This window comes from Podarcis cretensis (assembly GCF_951804945.1).
Source record: "Podarcis cretensis genome assembly, chromosome: 14".
NCBI lineage: Eukaryota > Metazoa > Chordata > Lepidosauria > Squamata > Lacertidae > Podarcis > Podarcis cretensis.
The window spans coordinates 22470807-22487709 of record NC_137183.1 but is presented as its reverse complement, the minus strand read 5'-3'; the positions used below and the strand labels follow the sequence as shown (position 1 = coordinate 22487709).

The window sequence follows — 16903 nt, the reverse complement described above, 5'->3', positions numbered from 1 at the left end:
TTCATTAACATGGGAGTAATATAATCGTTTAAAACCAGGGTGGGTGAGAGCAGAGAGGCCTGTGAGGGTGCACTGCAGCTTGTCATATGGGACTCTGGAATACAACTGTATGTGTGCGTGAGGAAAGTGGCTAGGGGAAAGTATTTCTCCTTCTCTCATAACACTAAGAACTTATGGACATCTAGTGAATGTTCAGAACTGATCAAAGAAAGGACCTCTTCTCCAGACTGCCACTAACTGAAGGATGGAAGCACTTGGTGCAATGAAGCAGGAAGGGCCTGAAGCAAGTTGTGCTATGTTTCATTCATTTCTTTACTTTTATTATGACATTTATATCTCACTTTTCCTTCAAGGAGCTCAAGGTGGTGTGCATGGTTCTTCCCCCACCCATTTTGTCCTCACGACAGCCCTGCAATGTAGGTCAGGTTATAAGGGGAACAAGAACATAAGCCTGCAGGATCAAGTTAGTGGCCCATCTAGTCCACCACGTTTTTCTCAAAATGGCCAACCCAATGCCTGTCAGAAGCCCACATAACGCTGTTGTGCTCAGGTCCTCCTTGCACTAGAATTTGTCTAATCCTTTTTTAAAGCCATCCAAGTGTCTGGTCAACTCCCATCCTGAGTGACTGGCCCAGCTTCATGGCCGAGTGGGGATTTGAACCCTGGACTCCCAAGTTGTAGCCTGACGCTCTAACCACTACGCCACACTGGCTCTCAGACATACATACACACAGGTCTCAAATGGAAGGGGAGCGCCATACAGGGGTGCCATTTTCACCAGCATCCCTGTGTTCCCTTTAAAGTATGGATGCAAATCCCATTGCATAAGCAGTTGGTTGAAAAAATATGCTCTGTTAGCCTTTGTGTAAACAACACAAGCAGAGAAGATGATGATTATGATTGCAAATTGTCCTGCCTTCCTGTCCTTCTCAGGACCTCCAATGTAGCTTGACAATGGTCTAAAAGAGGACTGGGGAAGCTGCAGCCCTCTAGATCAGCGTTTCCCAAATCTGGGTCTCTAGTTGTTTTGGGACTACAACTCCCATCATCCCTAGTTAGCAGGAGCAGTGATCAGGGATGATGAACCTACCTAAATTGCACTTCCTGAAACGCTACATGAAGCACAGCAATCCTGCAAAATTTGCACAGCACTGAATTTTGTGGTGCTGTTCTCCAACCAAAGAATGTGTCTATATTAGGGAAAGAATGTACTGAAATGCATTGTGTTGGGAGAAATTTCATACAACAATGTTTCTAAATCCAGATTTGATGAATTGGTCACATGGCACTTCTTAAGAGAGCCAGTGTGGTGCAGTAGAAAGCCTGTTGGATGAGAACCTGGGAGACCAGGGTTCAAATCCTCACTCAGCCACGAAGTTTACTGGGTGACTTTGGGCCAACCATTGCCCCTCAGCCTAGCCTATGTCACCAGATTGCTGTGGGGGTTAATTGAGAAGGGGGAGAACTGTGTACTTGAGATCCTTTGAGTAAAAAGATGGGATATAAATGCAAAAAATAACTACAATTAAGGTACTCAAGGAAAGTGGTTGTAGCTCGGTGTTAGAACACATGCTTTCCATGCCATAGGTCCCAGACTCAGTCTCTGGCTACAGGATCTCAGGTAAAAGGGTCTCCCCACAGAGCAAGCAGGGGAGAACTCAACATCACAGAGTTTTGCCCTTTCGCTCAATGGGCACTACAGAACTGGCCATTTTAATGTATTTCAGACTTTGAGGTAGACATAGCTGAAAAGCAGTGACTGCTTCCAATGGTGCCTGGCGCCCACTGAGACTAGTGGGGCAGAAAGCAGGGAAGTCAACAACAGGCCCACATGCACACCATACATTTAAAGCATTATGACATCACTTTAAACAGTCAGGGCTTCTTCCAAAGAATTCTTGGGGTGGTAGTTTGGTAGAGTGTTGAGAGTTCTTAGGGAACCCCCTTCCCATTTTCCTCACAGAGCTACAATGCCAGGAGTGGTTTAACAATCAATCCCTCTCCACAGAATTGTAGCTCTTTGAGGGGAATTGAAGTCGCCAAACAATTCTTGAGGCCTTTCCCTGGTGCCCACAAAGCCTCTGAGCACCCCTTCCCCTTGCTTCCCCCTTGGTCAAGAGATGGTGAGAGTGGTTGTCAGAGCTGCCTCTAGGTCCCAGCTCACAGAGGACCAACGCTAGGCTGTCGTAATGTACAAAAGTCTTTATTGAAGTTCAATTTCCATTTCAAAGCCGCAGCGCGCAGCCCTACATCTTAAACCTTAGATCGGCGAAGTCCCGTCTGAATCTCCTCCCCTCTGACACCAGTTTAAGATCCTAGCCCTGCTCCACCTTTTCCGCTGCTCTCTTCTCCTCTGGTCCTCCTGCCCGCTGGGGCATTCCCCTTTCTGGACTCCTCTGACGCTGAGTCGCTTAGCTCCTCCCCCTGCCTCCGGCGGGCTTTAGGACCCGGTTCCCAATCCTTATTCTCTGCTGTCCCACGCTCCTGTACATTTGAACTTGCCTCTCGCGCCAACCCAGTGACCTTCCTCCTGACCGTTACACTACTTCTGTCACTGCTTCCCTCTTCCAGGATACTGGCCGGATCTGACCTCCCCTCCGTTGTCTGACTCTCCGATGGAGGCATGGTCAGCCCTGACTCCTCTCCTCTCCCTGCTGGGGGAGACGCTACTCCCGATACCTGTGACTCTTCCCCCCCACTATGCTCTGGTGGGGAAGCTGGACCTGATTTCCAACTGCTGCTCTGGGAGTCCCCGCTGGCCCCTTGCTTCTGGGGTGTCCCCCTTGGGACCCCCCTTGCCCTGGCCACCGGCGCCCCCTTCTGTGAATCTTCCGATTCACTGGAGAGGCTCATGGAATCTCTCGGGCCACTGTCATCTTCTCCTACGCTGCCCTCAGATTCTTCCCCTTCGCTCTCCATCTCCCCTCTTCCCTGTGCTTCTGCTCCTGAACCCCTGACAATGGTTTTTTTATACCTAGTGTTTTTTATACCTAGTGGTTAAGAGCGGTAGACTTGTAATCTGGTGAACTGGGTTCGCGTCTCCGCTCCTCCACATGCAGCTGCTGGGTGACCTTGGGCTAGTCACACTTCTCTGAAGTGTCTCGGCCCCACTCACCTCACAGAGTGTTTGTTGTGGGGGAGGAAGGGAAAGAAGATTTTTAGCTGTTTTGAGACTCCTTAGGGTAGTGATAAAGTGGGATATCAAATCCAAACTCCTCCTCCTCCTCCTCCTCCTCCTCCTCCTCCTCTTCTTCTTCTTCTTCTTCAGGAGGAAGTTCGAAGAGCGTCTCTCTTTCCTACTTCATCTTTCAAGGCTCAGATTAATTCGGTTGGAAGCAGCCCAAAGAGCTGGTGCCCAGGAAATTTGGTAAAGAATCCAAATATACCCACAGGTTCAAAAAGGTTGACAACCCATGCATTACATCATTGACGGCCTGAAGGTATTTTCCCCCAAATGCATTCAGCATGTGACTTGCCATACTTTTCTGTGTATAAGACTATGTTTTTTTCTTTAAAAATCATGCTGGGGGTCGTCTTATACATGGGTAGTGCATAGGGTGGACATTTGATTGGCTGCTGCCGTGGCTGTCAGCAGCTATTGTGCATGTTATGGGCGGTGTTGATTGGCTGACGCTCCAGCAGTTGGGCTGGTAATTGGCAGTTTCTGCCAGTGATGGGACAGACAGGAGGCTAGTTTTGTGGCACATGCGGGTGAGCGATTTTCAGCAATCCCCCCTTAAAAAAAACTCAACAACCTGGGGTAATCCACCTCCCAAAAAGCTCTGCAACTCTATGCCATCTCCCCCCCCCATTTTCTTAAATTTGAGTCCCCCAAAATAGGGGGCGTCTTATACATGAGGGCGTCTTATAGACAGAAAAGTACGGTACTTGCCAAGTCTCCTGGCAAAAGACACTTGTGTGTGCTTTCAAGCTTGCATATCCAACACCTCTGCTCATGGCTAACAAAGGGGGCCAAATAAGAGCCTTTTGCCAAGTGCAGCAGCAACAGTTTGTTGTATGTGCTTGCCTCCTAAAGAATACATTGTTGAAGTTTAGAGTTTTAAAGGTCCTACTTTGAATTGTGCTCAAAAACGTACTGGGAGCCAGTGTGGTGTAGTGGTTAAGAGCAGTGAAGAGAAGTGATATGGGAATGCAAAAGATATGTTATAAGTTATAGGGATGTCAGAAAGAGAGGTAGAAGGAAGTCAAAGCTCACTTTGAGCAAATAAGATGTTGTGAAGATGTGTATTGAATTAAAATGAAATATGGAAAAACTCAATAAAAATTATGTAAAAAAAAAGAAAAAGAAGAACAGTGAACTCATAATCTAGTGAACCGGGTTCACGTCTCCGCTCCTCCACATGCAGCTGCTGGGTGACCTTGGGCTAGTCACAATTCTACGAAGTCTCTCAGCCTCACTCACCTCACAGAGTGTTTGTTGTGGGGGAGGAAGGGAAAGGAGAATGTTAGCCGTTTTGAGACTCCTTCGGGTAGTGATAAAGCAGATATCAAATCCAAACTCTTCTTCTTCTTCTTCTTCTTCTTCCATGTGGGTCTTATATGGTCTACCCACACAAAAAGACCCCAGATGGAGGAAGGACAACACACACCCAAAGAACAGGTCATTAAGGACTCAGCAAGCAAGTTCAGTGGGTATGAAATGCTGGCAGATTGAAACAGAAATGGAAAATGGGGGTGGGGTGGGGGTGGAATAGAGAGGAGTGGGTGGAAAAGAAGCACTTCATGCTGCAACAATTTTGTCCTACTTGTAAATGAAGAAAAGGAAAGAGAATGTTGGGAAAAGGAATGCAGGAGAATGTTGGGAAGCCAAAGACAGTTAACAGAGTCTTTGCCTCACTTTTGATATCAGCTACAGGAAACATCCTAGATACTCTGGGACAAATCTTAAGAGTAAATATTGCATCCCTTACAAGGCAAGAAAATCGTCGTTTTCCAGACCAGGCAAATGACCAGGACATTCTTGAACACCTCTAGCCACTCCAGATGGGAAGTGGGGCTCGGGGAATTCCATATCCGTATCACATCCCAGCACCGAAATTACTGAGATTCCGAGAAACGGGAAGAAGAAAATAACAAATGCGACATAAACAAACAAACAAGGACATAATGAGGCATGCCTTCTCTGCAGGATCTCAGCTGTGCTTCCAAACACAAGTAGGGAGCAATCTTCCGTGAAACACAGTGAAATTTCCCAGCAAACTTACATTGGGTTGCATTGTTAATCATTCCAGCTTGTGAATCATACTCTCCCCCAACTGTACCTGTTCTGATAGGTAGAATGGCTGCTTTTTCAGGTCTGGAAGCTTACTGGTGTGCAGTGAAACAGAACCTATTGCTGTGGGATCTCCCCTGCAAGGGGTAGTCCTCTGGCTGCCACAATGCAATCTCTTATACTGGAGGACTCCATCTCAACATGGCGACTGAATGCAGGATTCTGACCACTGGGGCCTGAGACCTTGCAACAATCATTTCTTTCATTTAGATTTATATTTATATATATACACACACACACACACATATTAATTTCATAAAATTTATAACTCTCTTGTTTGTAAAACAACAACTACCTCTAAGAAGTTTACAAAAAGAATAAATTACCAGTAAAAAAACCATTTTAAAACTATTTAAAACCTCTGCAAAACAATTAAAATCAGACATAAGCTAAAAGGTCACCTCTGGCTTGTCTTTCATGCCAGGGTGCCTCAGAGCCAGTGCAGAGTGCTATTGGATTCATCACTGTGGCAGTAATTCCCAAACTGTGGGTTCAAACCTTTCATGTCCTCAAAGAGAACTGGTAGTGCGTGGTGAGAATTTGGTTAATTAAATACTGTAGTTAAAGAGTTATGTGGGCCAAAAGTGTCTGGACCTCCACAAAGAGGAAGCTGCCTGCTGTTTCTCTGCATGATTTATTGCCCTGAACAAGGTTCCTTCCATTTCATTTCCCTTGGAGAAGATAGTTTTGTACCGTGTCTCTTTCAGGTGTGACAGGATCATGACAGCTGGCTTTATAATCTCTATATGAGCTTGGAGGCAAGTCCAGAGCAAGGACTCATGCAGAGGCATGGGGGCAGATTCCTTCAAGGGCAGACACTCAAAAAAGCTGCAATGTAAAAAGGTAAAGGACCCCTGGATGGTTAAGTCCAGTCAAAGGCGACTATGGGGTGTGGTGCTCATCTCGCTTTCAGGCCGAGGGAGCCGGCGTTTGTCCACAGACAACTTTCCAGGTCATGTGGCCAGCAGGACTAAAAGCAGATCATTCAGGGCTTCTGCAAACCTGAAGAGGAGGCTCCCTGTTGTGTCTCTGTATTATTCATCTGTGTTCAGATCAGATCCTTCCAATCAGCTTTCATTGAGCAGAGTTAACTCTGTCATGTCCTTGCACCAGATTGTTCCACCATGCTTGATATGAAGCCAAATGACTTGCCTTAAGAAGTGACTGCCCCTCCTGCCCCGTTGTCTCTCTGCATGAGTCACTTGATATCTAAGCTTGCTTATCAGGAGACACTTTCAGATCAGTAACTTCCGCAAAAAAATAGGCAGTGGAGCAAGGGTTGCCCTAGACCAAATAACACCTCTTTCATTCTTCCTCTTCCATTTGTTCAACTGCCGAATACATTTTTAAAAGTTGCATTAAAAGCCCATTTCACAACTTTGACTCATAAATAATATGAAGAACAAGGTATCTCTGCCAAAAAAATTAGCACACATAAATCTGACCACAATCACTTAGGCCCCTGCTGCTTTCTGAACAGGGAGTGAAGCTGTAAATTTCACATGAATCATCTTCATACATCATAAATGTTTAGTCAAGCATTGCCAGCTTCGCAAGCGAAGATGACACCGGAAACTGTAACAGGATAATGTCTTTATTAGGATCAACCAAACCATTAGCAAATAGTGAGCAAGGTGTTGAGATCTGCAGGAATCTTGCAGAAGAGCTCTGGAACACTCAAAAAATTACTCATTCTTTTGTGACATCATGGATGGTCCTAATCAATCTATTGTCCTACTGTAGCTTTTGGGTTGTTTTTCCTTCTTCTAATGAATCAACAGACATTTTGCAGTAAATGTGAATTGTTGCCTTGCTTGTTTCAGCTGTTGAGTGGTTTGAGAGACTAGACCCACCAGACAAACCCACCCCAAATCTGACAGCCCAAGCAATTGCCAGGGTCGTTTGCATCGAAATCCGCCTTTGGACTCCCGTGAGGGCAAAAGCAGCTTTCACTCTTAGATATTATAAAACTCAACAGATTTTAATCTTTATGGAGAAATAAGACTCTTACATACTCTAAATGTTGAGCAATTTTAATTTGGGGTGCATTGAAAAAAGTAACTCTCACATACTTTGATATTTAAACTATCTTACACACTCTAACGCTGCCATAGATTAACAGAATTGTAGAGATGGATGGGACCCCCAAAGGTCATCTAGGCCAACCCCCTACAATACAGGAGTCACAACTAAAGCATCCAAGATAGATGACCATCCATCCTCTGCTTAAAAAAGGAGAATCTCCAGCCTCCCAAGGGAGTCTGTTCCACTGTTCCACAGCTCCTCCTGATGTTTAGTTGGAATCTCCTTTCTTGTAACTTGAAGCCATGGGTTCGAGTCCTACCCTCCAGAGCAGGAGAAAACAAGCTTGCTCCATCTTCCATGCGACAGCCCTTCAGATATTTGAAAATCAGCTCCTCTCAGTCGCCTCTTTTCCAGGCTCCTTCAACCGTTCCTCATAAGGCTTGCTTTCTTATACATTGCTACATGAGAGCAAGCCTTTTATCAAAACACAATCTTTCCTTCAAAGAATCCTGGGCGCCGTAGTCTACAGTTCCCACCAGCCCTTGGCACCCCAGAATTCTTTGAGGTGGTGCAAAATGTGCTTCGAATGTGCTTTACAGTACGCAGACCCCAAACTGCACCCGTAACGTACATTCAAAGCACACTGCCCTCCCCAAAGAATCCTGGGAACTGTAGTTTGGCATGGGTGTTGGGAATGGGGTAAACTACAGTTCCCATGATACTGGAGGTGGGGGGGGAAGTAATGTGTTTTAAATCTATGGCGTGTACGTTTTCGACTCTCCCTCCCTGCTGATAGTGGCTGCAGAGGATCGCTCCCTGGGGCCCTACAGTAGAGCCGCGCTGTTGGTCCTGCTGGCCTGGGAGCAGGAGCATCCAGCTGGTGGGCCGAGCGCCAGAGTCGGGCGGGAGGGGCCCGAGGCGCGCTAAGCCCAGCCAAGCCAAGGCAAACAAGCCAGGCTTCCTTCGCGCTGCTCTTCCACGGCGAGAGGAGAGAGATGGACATTATGCACGCACGTTTTTGATTAGGAGGGGTTAATCTGATATGAGCTCATTCCATCGCGCTGCAGTGATCATAGGGGAGAAAGGGAGAACTTTAAACACACACACACACACAAGCAGCACCATTATAGATGGATATGAAACGCTCTGCGTGGCAGTACAGCTGACCTCCTCGGAGGTTTGAGTTTTTGAGGCTGCGTGTGCTCATTTCTAAGGCAATTTTTAAAAAAACAAACACAAACGGGGATGGGGCTTCTTAACTCATTCCCAGCTCATCGAGCCTTTCCAGGAGGTTTTTTAAAACAATTACCTTCATTGTATTATTTTTGCAAGGGGTGGGGGGAGGTGGGGAAGAGAAAGAATGAAAAAATCCAGGGGGCTGCACAGCTGGGATAAATGAAACAGCTGCTGCTTCTTTGGAGAAAAAGGATACACACGTACACACATACATTGTATTTATTATATATGCACCAGCTGGCTGGGGCGGATGGGAGTTGTAGTACACAACCGCTGATGGGAGTTGTAGTACACAACCCGGTTGGCAGAGGCTGATAGAGAAACAGAGACATTTTGTGTGTGTGTGCGCGCGCGCATGCACACACCATATATATGTATATATACAAACACACCCCTTTCTGCTGAGGAAGCTGCAGCTGATCTTCCGCACCTGCTTGAGTCCCGCGCCTTGCACCCGGCGCCTTCTCTTCCTTCTTCCTTCTTCCTTCCTTCCTTACCTGCCGCCTGTCAATTGCAGCCTCGGAGCGGCTGCATGGACCAGCAGCGGGGCGTGGCTTAGAGCCGCGCAGCCAATGGGAGCCCTCGGCCCGGGACTCCCGCTGGAGGCTGAGAATTCATAAAGCCAAGCCCTGGGAAAGGCTTGCGCGAGCTCGGCTGCCTGTCACCCTGCCGAGGAGGACTCCGTCGGCTGCAAGGAAGAGGGAGACTACCCGCACCAAGGCATCCTGCGAGATGGCCGCAATCAATGGGGCCGTAGAAAACGGGCAGCCGGAGAAGAAAACGACCCCTCCGCTTCCTCACCCTATTAGGAACTTGGAGATCAAGTACACCAAGGTAAGGGGGCAGCGGTAGGTTTCTCTGTTCATGTTTGCTCTGTGTGGTTATCTCCTTCTCTGTCTACTTTTCTCTCCCTGGTGGGAGAACTAGAGGGATTTTAAAGTGAAATAAAGTCTCTAGTCCTTAGGAGGTCAATCTCTCTCTCTTCCTCCCGACCCCACAAAACCTGCTCAAAGGAGTAGACTAGAGAAGAATGCACACCTAAAAGCTGCTCCAGGATAAAAACCACAAAACACAGATGGCCCTGCATCTTACAGGGGGGAATGTAGAAAAGCTGACAGTAAAATGTTTAGGTTGCGATTTCCAAGAATTGTGTGTGTGTGTGTGTGTGTGTGTGTGTGTTTGAGAGAGAGAGAGAATCTGAGTTTGTTTTTAAATAAATATAGTGCATCTCAAGCATGCTGTGGGCAGCAAAAGCCGCATGAGATTACCTTGCCACTGTGCTCATTTTACAGCAGGGAAAACTGAAGGCTGGGAACTTGGAAGATTTGCCCTTGGTAACTATGTAGCTGAGTTAGAATATCTTTTCTTGTTTAAAAGTATTCATGTGCTGTTTTTTCATAATATCGCAAGGGGCTCACAAACCAAATAACACAATAAGACATACACCAACTTTATATTCCCATCCATCTAGTTTTCCAGTTCCTCAGCAGTCAGTGTTTCAGGGCCGCTGAACATTCTGTCCTCATTGGGCAATCTTGGGCAGTTCCCCTGCTTCCTGGGGAATTTTTTTTCTTCCAAAATGTACTTTTGTTAAATCCTGGGGTCCCCCTGAGCCTGCCAATGCCCTCTTGTGTGTGGATAACACTGTTTTGGCTGTACAAGCCACATCACTCATAGCCTGAATGCTTGAAGCTGAGGACATACCAGCTGAATAAACAACAAAAAACAGAAACATCGCAATAATGAAATCCATAGCCAGAGAGGAGAGCAGTTAACTTTCCAAAGGTTATATTTGGAAAGCTAACAGAGATGAGGCCATGCATATTATGTTCCACAAGTCTGGGGCTTCTGCAGAAAAGGCCCTGCTCCTAGTGGAAGTTGACCTCACCTTCTCCTAGGAAAGGATTTCTGCAGTCATGGGAAAGTTTTGTAGCAAGGGGGGGGGGGCTTATAATGGAACAAGGTTTGCATGTCTAAAAGTTATTCACCAAGTTCCCTTGGTTCTCCATTAATGTATTTTATGGACATGACTAGATCCAGGTTCTTCCTGCACCTTGGTACCATAATATTGCTGCATTTCTAATAGTGTTCTGTTAATCCTTAAACTACCCCTGCAAGGTAGGTCGGTGTTACACCCTTATTGCAAATGGGGAGGGAGGCTGAAGATATGAAGTTAATGGCTTGTTTAACACAAACTATTGATTGAAGTGTGATTTCAACTGGGGTACCACTCCATTACACATAGTATTATTTCATACCTTCTGTTCAGTATGTGAATGATAGCCCACATTAGCCCACAGAGTCTGCCGGTGTGAGAATGAATGAAAGTGAAGCATCTCAAAGCATAGTAAAATTTCCGGGCATTAATATTGGCTAGAAATTAATAGAAGCAAAATGCTACCCTGCTTTTTACATTTTCTTCAAGAGGCTTGCTTGGAGTGATTGGTCCTGTAGCCATGTTGGAAGCAGAATGAATCGTATTTCATGTAAGTAATTATTTAAAATAATAATGAGCCAGTCCATCATTCACTATAGCCTATTCCTGTTCCTGTTCAGGACTCAACTGAACAGCTGGGACTGCAAAGTTGAGCACTTTCCCGTAGTGAATTGCATAGCTGTAGTATTATTCACTTTTAAAATAAGAATAATATTCAGCATATGATCTAGATTGCTGGTATCTTAGTCGGTGACAGGTTTTTGCATTTATGCAAATATCCTGCTGTATTTGACCACTAAAATGAAAACTGCATCTACCAGTTACAACTTAGATTGACAGCAGGACACCGCCCCAGCAAAAATAGAACACAAACAGTTAGAAGAGTTTATTTGGCGACATTTCCAGCTCTTAAATTGTATAGAACATCACTTTAAAGAAAAAAAGACATGGGAATTGGAGGCATGATTAAAATTCAGTTGCAATGTTGCCTTGTTGAAATTTATAATTATTCCTTCTCCTTGACGTATTTGTCTGAAGATCTCGTCCCAAAGTAGTCTAAATCTGAGGTCCCAACAGAAAATAATACCTGAAATTGAGCCTACCCCTAATTAAGTAAAACAACATAAAGGTGATGTTTAAAGTGCAAGGTTGCTGTGAATCTTCTGCTGAAAATTGCTAAGTGTGTATTTCTTTCTGTGCAATGTTAGGCAGCATGTGCAACTAAAGTATAATCTCACTTATTTGAAAATGAAAGAATGCATGGATAATAAATGGAACATGTATACTTCCACCTATACAAAAATAAAGTACATTAGTCATAAAACAGGGAAATTGATCAAGAAAGTTTAAAGAGTCTTTTGCACATATGCTTGGGACATGTAGGAAGAAGGAGTGTGTTATTTGAAGATGGATTTAACTGTTATGCTAAGCAAGCTGTAGACTTTTACCACTAAAATTACTTTTTAAAAACCCAATTAGCTGTTTGGCCTCTATTGATGAACTAATCACTTTCAGTTACAATATCTACGCATTGCAGCCTTTAGTAAGGACTTTCAGCTAGCTGAATTGATCTGGGCTGTAGTAACTGACCACTGTTAACTTCAGATTCTGGGATTCATATCGAGAGGAGCTAATTCCTTTTCTTGAAGTATAACTACTCAGTGGCACATTGGAACAAAAAAAAAAAAGCCACAACCCACCACATTTCAGATCCATTATATCGGACTTGATGAATTGAGTTGGGGGGGGGGTCTCAGGCCTTTTAGGACTCCTTAGTAGAAGACTTCTGCCATATTATTAGCACATTCTCATGGCAAGTAATACAGTCGGTCACATCCAGCCCTACCATTAGGTAAAATTAGGCAGCTAACTCAGGCAACTGAATTAGGGTATGATGAAAGTATAGTAAATTGTTGGGTCATTTTATTTTTTTATTCAGATTGGGTTGGCTTTTTAAACTTTTTTTAACTGGGGAATGAGGAGAGAAGCTTGGGGGATTTTTAGCTTCAAGTGCCAAAATAATGTGACCGGCCTTAGGGCCTCGTGAATACACCCTGCTTCTTCCACATCATCTTCATCCTCCTCTGAGTGACTCTGGAAAATTCCCACACTATATACCTTGCTTAGAGGTACCATTTGCTCTGTGTTGGGAAACAAAATGTTTTGCTAGGATTGCAGCCTTAACTGATCTCTTTATTAAAGCTTGTGGGTCTTGCTTGCAAACCTGGAGAGTTTGTGCCTCTCACAACTTGTGTTGGATCCTATAAGATGTGCATTGCAAAACGCAGCAGCCACATAAGATGTGAACAATGGCCTTATTTCCAGGAAAATGTTTAACTGCTTGCCTAGGGATTGGGAGAACCTGTCACTTTCAGTTTCTTAGGTCCAGTTCTCCACATTTCACAGCCGTTTGAGAATTTTCTTCTTAGAGAGCCCTCGTGAAAATTCACCAGCGTTTTAGTGCAAATTTCTACTATACACGTTTGTATGCCGTTTTGAAAAATGGTGCACATTTTTGCAAAGCAATGCTCCTTAATACATTTTTCTATGATTTTCACTAACGTGTCCATTTTTGTACACATTACGTGGCTGGAGAACGGCACTGCAAAGTTCAGAAAAGCACTTGTTCCAAAAGATAGCTGCATTTCATAGAGTCATAGACATGCAGAGTTTGGATCGTGTATTTTTTCGTATCAGAAAGTAGAAATTGGGAAGGTTTGTCTTTAAATGTGAACTCAGTGGAGTTTGTCTGACATCCCTACTGTGGCCATAATGAAAGGAACTTCTCTTGCTTAACATAGGATCTTGGTGAGGAGATAGGTACGAATAGATGTTGTGTGCCTATATCTGTCTTTAAGGAGGCCTGCTTCTACACATACTCCTTAATGTACAGGCATATAGATATATACATAAATTTTAAAAACTCTGACATTTTTGGTATCCATCCCAAAATGTGGAAAACAACAGATGTTGACTATCTCAAAAATCAAACAGAATGGATGAACAATACACATTATTTGGAAGAAGCATAGGATTCCATACACTCCAACATTTCTCCAGTGAAAACAGGGGCATCCTATTCCCTGATGATGATGATGATAAATTTTATTTATACCCCGCCCTCCCCAGCCAAGACCGGTCTCAGGGCGGCTAACACCAAATATAAAAACAATTGATTGAAATAGAGCTTTAAAAACAAGATTAAAATACAACATTTTATGTTGTATGATGATGATATTTTTTTTTTATTTATATTCCACCCATCTGACTGTGTTGCCCAGTCGATGTGGCTTCCAGAATACAGTGGTACCTTGGGTTACATACGCTTCAGGTTACATACGCTTCAGGTTACAGACTCCGCTAACCCATAAATAGTACCTCAGGTTAAGAACTTTGCTTCAGGATGAGAACAGAAATTGTGCTCCGGCAGCATGGCGGCAGCGAGAGGCCCCATTAGCTAAAGTGGTGCTTCAGGTTAAGAACAGTCTCAAGAATGGACCTCCGGAACGAATTAAGTACTTAACCCGAGGTACCACTGTATATAAAAACCTAAGAAATCATTATACATTTAAAAAAAACTTCCCTATACTGGACTGCCTTCAGATGTCTTCTAAAGGTTCTATAGTTACTTATCTTTTTGGCTTGGGGCTCACATAACTCCATACCCTCCAATGAAAATAGAGACATACTACCATACCTTCCAACATTTCTCTGATGGGGGAAAAGGGACACTTGGAGGGTCCTTTAAGGGACGCGGGTGGCGCTGTGGGTAAAACCTCAGCACCTAGGACTTGCCGATCGCATGGTCGGCGGTTCGACTCCCCGCGGCGGGGTGAGCTCCCGTCGTTCGGTCCCAGCTCCTGCCCACCTAGCAGTTCGAAAGCACCCCTAAGTGCAAGTAGATAAATAGGTACCGCTTTATAGTGGGAAGGTAAACGGTGTTTCCGTGTGCTGCTCTGTTGCCGGTTCGCCAGAGCAGCTTTGTCACGCTGGCCACGTGACCCGGAAGTGTCTACGGACAGCGCTGGCTCCCGGCCTCTAGAGTGAGATGAGCGCACAACCCTAGAGTCTGTCAAGACTGGCCCGTACAGGCAGGGGTACCTTTACCTTTACCTTTTACCATACCTTCCAACATTTCTCTGATGGGGGAAAAGGGACATTTGGAGGGTCTGTGGTTCCCATTGTGCCTGACTATTGCCTATGCCTTTTGAGCTTGATGAGAGTTGGAGCCCCACCATAGCGGGGGGCCCCAATCAGTTTATAAGCACAAGACTTTCAGATCATGATGGTGATCAGTTACAGCTCCCCAAAACCATTCCATACTGTTCGTATATACCTCTGAATGAGTCAATCCCAAAACTGTTTCCTTGCAAGTATTATTATGGTGGTCTTACGTATTTAGAAAACACATCTATGTTAAATCCAAGTATGTAGAAAATGTGGAAGAAAGTAAGTGTAAATAGGAATGAGTTGGGCAAAGTTGTTTTCTAGAGTCTAGATAACAATCAGCAGCTGATTTTCAGGAAAAAAAGTTTGTCTCCAATAAAGAAGAGGAATCCAGGAAGCTTGCATTAAATTTTAAGGGATGTTTCATCCATTATTTCATTTTTTTTAAAAAAGATAGTAGATATCTAATGAACATTTTATAGGGTTATAGAAATCAGGAGCAAATGTGCTTCACATGCTTAATTCTCTCAAGTGTTTAAGGACGTGGTATCTGAGCCTACCCTGGCTTTCTCAAGTACAAATTCCATCAAGGTCAATGGCGATTCCTGACAACTGGGGCTAGGATAGTGACCTCACCCTTCAAAGCGGTGTGTTTTGTTACTGCAAAGTGAATTTAAGGCATCTCTGCAAGTATTTGGTTCTGGTCTTGGATCTGTTCTACTAACACACACTCCAGTCCTAAAATTGATGCTGCAGCTACTTCAGGAAAAACGTGAATTTTGTCACCTTTTAAGGAAATGCCTCGTCACCCTGCTTTGTGTTAGTGCTAGCCCTGACTTGGAATTGTGTGAACAGACATTTCAATTCATTGAGTTGATACATATTTGTTTGGATAGGTTTTCAAAGAGGTTCTTCTAAAATATTTGTGGCTTAAACAACTTTGGGCAAAGGAGGAAATGCAGTTCAGAACCAACAGTTAGAAGAAAGCAGAAGAGAATTATCAACAGGTGTTGAGAAATGGACTCTGTGTGATGCAATACTGTAGTAGCTCATCCCATTATGGGTAGCCCCCCACCCCGAACAACTGTAAAAACATCCGTGTGATTGCAAATAAGCTTTCATTAAAAACTGGGTCACTGGTATATTGCTGTTTTATGCTGATCTTTAAAAAAAATTAATTTGACAGTCATCCCCTCTGAATTGCTTTTTAACACAAATGTTTTTACAGTTGCCCAGCTAAAGCATTTCTGCAAGGGCTGTTTAACCAATTAATTGGTTTGTTAGATCAAAGCCCAGGCCTCTGAAAACATAACACAAATGGTTTTTTGGGATCATTTTTCTACCTCAAGCTAAATTCCAGCATATCTTGTGGTAGAAAAATGTCCCAAAACAAAGCCATGTGTGTTGTGTCAGAAGAAAGAAGGGTGTTTAAGTCTGTTTCCCTGGATCAGTTTTTGTTGGCGGGCAGGGAAGAGGGATGGAACTTTTTTAAAAAAATCCTATAAGTTAACATTGGCAAACCAAAAGCAACAACAGCCCAGTGACAAAAAGTGGGATTTATTAGGATATTTTATTGCCACTGGCATTTTTGTATAAAAGAAAACTAAATGGCAAGTGGCTGAAATGTTGGGACAGCACTTGCATAGTAGTAAACAATATCCTAGAAGCACTCTTATCAGACTCGTCTATGAATTGTGCAAATATAGTGCAGTAGCAGAGTAATTTACATTGCAGAGTCTCCTCACAGGGTTAATTTTATTTTTAATAAGATATTTGAATAAAAATAGGCCCCAACAAATTGGGCACGGCACTTAATTTTTATTTTGTTTAATAAAATGTGAATGCCACTTAATTGTCAAAACCGCTAAGGGCTTTACATTGCTTTACCCATATGCTTTTAGGTTGCAATCCCATGCACCTGAGAGTAAGTCCCATTGAACTCAATGGACTTGCTTGTAGGTAGGCATATATAAGGACTGTCCAGTCAATATGATTAGTCAATTTCTCTAACTGAGTAGCTGCTCTGTGTTTGTGGAAAGCGTTTTGCAAAAATGTGACTATAGGGAGAAATTAGCACTGAAGTGCTGATTGATTTCAATGAGGTCTTTAAAAAATAATAGCAAACTGATGTGGAACTTTAAGATTGGAACATCCCTTCCATGCCAACCTCTCTCCACTTTACAGTTCACTTTTAAAAAAGGTAAAGGACCCCTGACAGTTAAGTCCAATTGCGAACGACTCTGGGG

General features: G+C 44.0%; 1 protein-coding gene across 1 annotated transcript in view; it reads left to right on the top strand.

Annotated features, from left to right (window-relative positions):
• Positions 1–9199: 9199 nt before the first annotated feature.
• Positions 9200–16903, top strand: part of ALDH1A3 (aldehyde dehydrogenase 1 family member A3) — a 31658-nt gene continuing 23954 nt past the window's right edge. Inside the window, exon 1 of the mRNA XM_079954302.1 lies at positions 9200–9388. Within this exon, the coding sequence (XP_079810428.1) occupies positions 9287–9388 (102 nt within the window). The 5' untranslated portion in view covers positions 9200–9286. The remainder of the gene's footprint in view (positions 9389–16903) is intronic.